Source organism: Hevea brasiliensis, chromosome 10 (assembly GCF_030052815.1).
Source record: "Hevea brasiliensis isolate MT/VB/25A 57/8 chromosome 10, ASM3005281v1, whole genome shotgun sequence".
NCBI classification, from domain to species: domain Eukaryota; kingdom Viridiplantae; phylum Streptophyta; class Magnoliopsida; order Malpighiales; family Euphorbiaceae; genus Hevea; species Hevea brasiliensis.
This window is the reverse complement of record NC_079502.1, coordinates 52194867-52201570: the sequence shown is the minus strand read 5'-3', so window position 1 is coordinate 52201570 and position 6704 is coordinate 52194867. Positions and strand designations below refer to the sequence as shown.

The window sequence follows — 6704 nt, the reverse complement described above, 5'->3', positions numbered from 1 at the left end:
AATCTGAAAAAGTTTCAGGTTTGGCAACCAAAGTCCAAGACTTCAACAGCCAAAATCAGCACTAGACAAAAGTGCCATCTGAAGTTTAGGACTTTGACAGTCGAAGTGGGTTCTGCCTAACTTTTTCTCTCTTCTTTTTCAAGGTTCCAAAACATGGTTTCATAGTTCCTAAGGGCCTAGAATAAGATGTTTATGATATGTATAGAGTTTTAGAACCTTGTATAATACTCTACGATCCAATTTTATAGGATCAGGCTTGAGGAACTCGAAAGGTTAATGATCCGAGGATAGCTACTGGTTGAGTTAGGTGATTAATAAGCTTCAAGAGGTGAATAACTTTAACCTTAATAAAATGAAAACTATTTAAAGGTAATTAATGATCATTCTCATGCATCATGTCATATTTATTTAGGATGTATGCATCTAGAATATGAAAATGTTGCATAATTGCATAATTTGTTATTGGTGCATCGATGGATGTTGGATGACCCATTGACTCCCCCCATGTTTATGATTATGTTACATTATATATGTTATGGATTAATAAGTAAATCCCATGGAGAGATCTTTATGATGCCCTTTAGGGGAGATCTATAAGCTACCCTAGGGTGCATGACACAGGTCATGCTTTAAGGAAAGTTTGGAGAGTTACTGGTGATAAGTCCATCCTACATGAAATGTTTGTGATGTGAAAACCTATGTGAATGATGCATTATATATGTATGAATGAATGATATAATTAATGTTGATTGGTTTACTCACTGAACTTGTGTAAGCTTACCCCATTTCCCTAACCCTCAGATACAAGGTTGCAAGACTAAAAGATTTCTTTGAAGAGAGGGTGTTATGGGTAGCTTTAACCTTTTCCTTTAGGTATGATGTATGGGTAGATAGATATGTAAACTATGAATGTATAGTACTGTGCTGGTAATTTAAGAAATTTGGAGTTACGTAGTATTTTCAAGTATGATGATGTATATATTATTTTAACCCTTCTTGGAAGTATGTATGTTCAACCATTACACTTTAGAACTTATGTATGTTAAGGTTCAAATTATGAACTGTTTTTATGTTAAAGATGTTTACGTATGGATGAAAAGACTAAGGTTTAATGGTTTAAAGTATGCTTAGAAGGTGAAGTACAAGAATATGTGCATGTAAAACAGGCTTTAGGCTTGCTACGAGTTTCAGCAGTCTTGAGTTAACCCGATCCCTAGCGTCAATAACGACCCCTGGTTTAGGTCGTTACATGGCCTTAATGTCCATAATCTAAGAAGGGAATATAAATTGAGTATGCAAAAGGTTACACAAAAGCAAAAAAAAAAAAAAATGTGACATAGAAAACAAAATAACTTATACCTATAACATTTACTTGTGATGAAGAAGCTATATTAGGGCTTGATGAAGTATGTGTGAGAGGAATATATGTGGTAACTTGATCATTTAAAAGAGACATTAGCTTATGAAACTACTTTTTGGAAAGATTCAAATGAGCCATGTTGTTAGTCACAATTTCAATACTAGCCTTGTCTGAGGTTGAATGATTTGCAGCAAAAACTTATGCACAGAAGGACTAAAAATTCCCTTAGACTTTGTAAATATAATGTTAGGTGGAAAACCAATCAACCTATAACAACTGGCTTTGATATGACTAGGTTTGCCATAGTGAAAACATGTGACATATGTCTTGGATTTCTTAACTGCCATAGTTGAAGCTTTTGGAAAAGACTAATTGGTAGCATGAGAGATCTTTATGTTTCCTCCCTTAAAACCATATTATAAACCTAATCTACAGATGGAGCTATTTTCGTCACAATAATATGTGATCTAAGTCCCCATTAAGTTTCATTGAGCCCATTAAGAAACTTAAAGACATAGTGCTTCTGCTGAACATCAACAAATTTCTGAAAGCAATCAGAATTACAATTATCACAAGAATAATGTGGAAAGGGTATAAAATTCCTCAATTCCTTGTAGATTTCATTCAATTCCATAAAATAAGCATCCACAGATTTTGTACCTTGAGTAACAGTACACAAGAGAAGTTGAAGATAACATATGCGAGAGTCATCAAGCTAAGAAAACCTCTGATGCAATTTCTCCCAAATCTGTTTAAAATCCTTCAAATAAAATACATTTGAAGCAATAGGAGGAGAAAAATACCTTAAAAGCCATGCTGCAATGAGATTATTCCAACATATCCATGGCAGATGCAAAGAATCCTCTGATAATGGCTTAGGAATTAAACCATCAAGAAACCCTTGCTTACTCCTAATTGACATAGCAAGCAAGAAATTTCTCTTCCATGAAGGAAAATTGGTTGAAGTGAGCTTATGAGTCACAATCACTGAGTTGAAGGAAATAAAGAGAAGTATCTTCTTAGGAACATGAAAATCTTCTTAGGAACATGAACCTATGGTGGAAGTTAATGAATAGGCTAAGAAAAGAGTCCATGAAAAGTAAGATGTGCTTACTCAGACTTAGACTAACCATTGCAAAAAAGTTAAAACTAACCAATTAGATAGCTAGTACTCCACCCTTGTAATCCATTTGAGATCCTTGTAATGTTTAGATGCGTGACTCTTGACAAATAATAGATCTCACAAAGGAGCCAACAAATCTCACACGAAAGGAAAGAAAAATTTATGATTAATTAATAAAAGTAAATATGAATACAAACACAAATTCGTCTGAAAAGATATAAATTTGAAAATTATTTATATATATATATATATATATATATATAAGAAAAACACAAATAAAGAAAAGGATAAAAAGTAACCATCGATTATCACTCCAAAAAGCTCACAATAGATTGGAAGAAATTAAAAAAAAAAAAAGAGAAATTTTCGAGTACCATGACTTTGAATTGAATTGAATTAATTGGAACTAAATTTATTACTTAATTTTAATTTTGATCCTCTCATCTGATTTCCGGTAAATTTTTATTCATCGATTAATTAATAATATACATCAGATTACATATTATTAAAATTTTAATTATATCATTTCCTTAGAAACATTAGATATTTAGAGTCAGTATAGATTATATATCTGTAAAACAGATTTGAGTAAAAAATTCTTAATTTTTTTTTCCATTAAGTAAAAATACAATTAATTCATTATGAAATTTTGTTCGAAATTTGATGAGCAATTGAAATAAAAGTAAATTACGTGATCAAATAAAACTAAATGACAAGTAGATTGATCATTATTGTAATGCCTCAGGTTAATTCTAATTGCTAAATACCAAAGAGAATTTCATCATTTAGAATGTTTCGACGTTCCAAGCAAAGTCTACAGACACAATTATAAAATAACAGAAATGAAGTGCAGAGAAATTCATTGGAAAAGAGCTATATCAATGGGCGACCTGCATGACATGCGTATAACAACCCAATCACAAGCCCCCATCTGTCATTCTGAATGCAGACGTACACGCTCATATTTTCGCTATTTAAATCAAATTTTAAAATGGGGTATTCCTAAATACAGCATACCAGAGTTAAAGCAAAGCCATGTCTGTTCTGATTCTACAATGCAATCACCATGTGGCCATTAACCAAACTATAAAATTAACATGACCGAATGGGCAGCATTCCAACATCAACAATCTGAGACCCCAGATTCAAAATAATTAAGGAAATTGAAAAAAATAATCAACCAAATCTTTCAATCCTCCGTCGACGTATTTCTGCCAATGTGAGATCATCACCATCCTGATGTTGCAATTGACGGGACGAAAAACCACTGCCACCTCTACTTGTCCCACACATTTCACATACGCTTAACCAAACAGAATTGTCAAATGTACATGCTTGACACCTCCACACCCCTGATACTGTCCTTCCTCCCTGACTCGCACCAACAGTACCCCGACCAGAAATCCGCTGCCGCCTTGGTCTAAATAAGCTTCTCATTAACTTCAAAGGCCAGCTCAATATGCCTGCAAAATTTCTGATGATTGAAGTCAATGGGTCTGGACCTGAATATGATCCTTTCAACTTCAAATAGAGAAGTCCAGCAAGTATTCCACCAAGGTGCCCCAGAAATGACACCCCAGGTACAAACATTTGGATAAGAATCAATTCAGCCCATGCAGCATAGCGTGCTGGTACCACTAGTCCATGCACATATGCATAGTTTTCAGACTGAGAATTAAGGACAACTTTCATTGCAAAGAGAACACCAGAGAACCCAACGGCATATTCAGAATAAAAAGGCTTTTCATAGTCAAAGAACAAGAGAAGGGACTTGGCTATTAGCAGCGTGATACCCTGGGACATAGTTAGCAATGCAGCAACCATAGATGCAAATTCGACACTTCCCTTTGAAGTTTCCAACTGGATACCCTTCCACAAGAGAGACATCATGTTGTAGACTAGGTGAGACTCCCCCACATGGTAGAATGCTGACAGGAAGAAGCGTTTCAACTCCTTATGCTGTTTGATTTGAAGACAAAAATAGAATCAAATGATAAAACAAAATAAGATTAATAATGCAAATATCCTGAGCTTTGCAGCAATTCTCAATACTATGCAATGCTTTAATTTAACAATTTGTTCCATGAGATTTAAAATTGGTGACAATTACATCCACAAAGCTAGGGGTGGATCCAATTGATAATGTGGTGATGACAACACTTGTTGAGGAGGAGAGAAAATCTAAGCTGGGTAGTCTTCTTGAAGTAAAAAGGCCAAAACGCTGCCATTTAAACCATCTCCCACTATTGTTGTTTGAGAGAGCTGCACACCATCTCTTTTCTTCTGCATTTTTCTCTCACTTTCTTTTCATCCAAACACACCTCAAATTCCAATCCTACCCCTTCAAGCCCTACAATACTCACCGTACACATTTCAAACGAATATGCCAGCAACCACAACCCACACCATCAAATATACCATGCCAAAATATTGAAGACAATCTTGTCACCTCCCTCAACTGTCTGGTCTCTCTTGAACTCATGCTCCACCATACACCAAGAAAACCTCGCTTGCCTACCCCACACATCCTAACCACATCAGCATCAATGAAGACTCAATTCTTTGATCTGCAATGACAACATGGTTATCGATTGGTTTGCCAACGATCTCCACAGGCCCATGGTCCCACCATTGAATTTTATAATAAGAATGACCTTTCTGAAATTGAAGGAGAAAGTGGGCAAGGATGTGAAAGAGGACATAGTTTTCAGAGAGATGATTTGAAATACATAATTTTGGCCATTTTGGGAACTAAGTGGGCCCCACCTCAAGAAGAATTTCCAATTCAAAATTTTCCCACTGCCTCAACAAGCCATGTCACCAAAACATCATCAACTGCGTAGATAAAACAATTCAAAAGTTCATGAAGAAAAAAGCAATGAATGTAATTGTACTTGGTTGTAAAGCTTAGGACATTTACTATTTAGAATCACCTAGACACATACAAAATGTGGTCTACAATATTCAATATAATAGACTATAAGGGATAAGCAAATAGTGCATATATCAGTCTAAGCCAACAGAAAATGTCCTATAAACTTGGTCATGCCTGGCATACACTAATCATATTGCAAGGCATGAGGGCAAAACAGGAGACAAAAACAAATTACTAAAGATAAAACCACCAATGTAGGCAACTACAACATATATCCTGTTCTTCATCTACAGGTGGTTGGCCAGCTATCCATACATAATGATAAAGCCAATAAATTTTCACCTGACACATGCAATGTGTAGAATTCTGAGTAATACAATAAAATGCGTTTGGATGCCGTGCTAGAATCTCTCTGAAATGCTCTAGCAATTCAATATTTGTTTTTACAAAACAAAAAAAAAAAGGCATAGTCAAGCTAAAATATAAGAAAATTCCAATTCGATCAAGGTATTTTATTTTGAACCCTTTCTATTAATCAATCAAAGAAATTAAGAATTGGTATATAATGAATACCACATACAACAAGAAAATTCAAACAGAAATTAAAAAATTGGCAGAGGATTTCAATTCATACCTTAAGAATGAGGTAGGGATTGAACCAGACCTCACGAATAGGAGGAAGGATATGATGCAAGAAAGAAGGCCTCAAATAGATGAGAGTGTTGGCGGCTAGAAGACCTGCCGTTACAGGTGGTTTCCACGGCAGTCTACAGTACTCGACCACTGTGTGAACTGCAAGCAGCGGTAACAACCTCCCTACTCTTCTCTCCATCGCCGATAATTGCCAATCTCTTCCTCGATTCAGTTGATTCTATGAATCAATTACCTTTGGGCCTCGCATCAGACTTTTTAAATTTTCAACTTGGCATCGCATGGAATGCAATCGGTTACTTGCAGGGAAAGAATTCTAGAATTCTCCTTTCCTAAATAGTTGCCTCACACGGCTCTCGCAGTCATCTTCACTTTCACTGCCGAGTCCGCTCATTTTTATTTTGAGATAAATTACAAAATCAACTACTAATAGATTTGCCAAAACCCATGGATTGGGGCATGATTGGTTATTTGCACATATCACCCCTGAACTTTAGGAGTGTTTTACGTCAGTCCCTACCTCCAATTTATTACCAAAAAATCTTTAAATTTTAGTTTTAGTATTATAAAAGTCTTTCTTACCTGTTTTATTTACTAAAAAGTTAAAATTACTTAAATACCCTTATCCTAACACTCCTTTTTTTTAATGTATATAATTAATACTCTATAAATTTTAAGAATATAATTTTTTATTT

General features: G+C 34.9%; 1 protein-coding gene across 1 annotated transcript; it reads right to left on the bottom strand.

The window, feature by feature from the left end:
- Positions 1-3317: 3317 nt before the first annotated feature.
- LOC110650440 (rhomboid-like protein 14, mitochondrial) lies at positions 3318-6419 on the bottom strand. The gene is made up of 2 exons (XM_021805401.2): positions 5993-6419; positions 3318-4442 (listed from the first exon to the last, which is right to left on the bottom strand). Exons 1-2 carry the CDS (start codon positions 6188-6190, stop codon positions 3660-3662), a joined length of 981 nt encoding a protein of 326 aa, XP_021661093.2. The 5' UTR covers positions 6191-6419; the 3' UTR covers positions 3318-3659.
- Between the last annotated feature and the right edge of the window lie 285 nt (positions 6420-6704).

Excerpts from the sequence above, each read along its gene's own strand:
- LOC110650440 (XM_021805401.2), bottom strand. The coding sequence starts at position 6,190 with ATGGAGAGAAGAGTAGGGAGGTTGTTACCGCTGCTTGCAGTTCACACA. Across the intron at positions 4,443-5,992 it reads ATCCCTACCTCATTCTTAAG|CATAAGGAGTTGAAACGCTT; the intron begins GTATGAATTGAA and ends CAAATCAAACAG.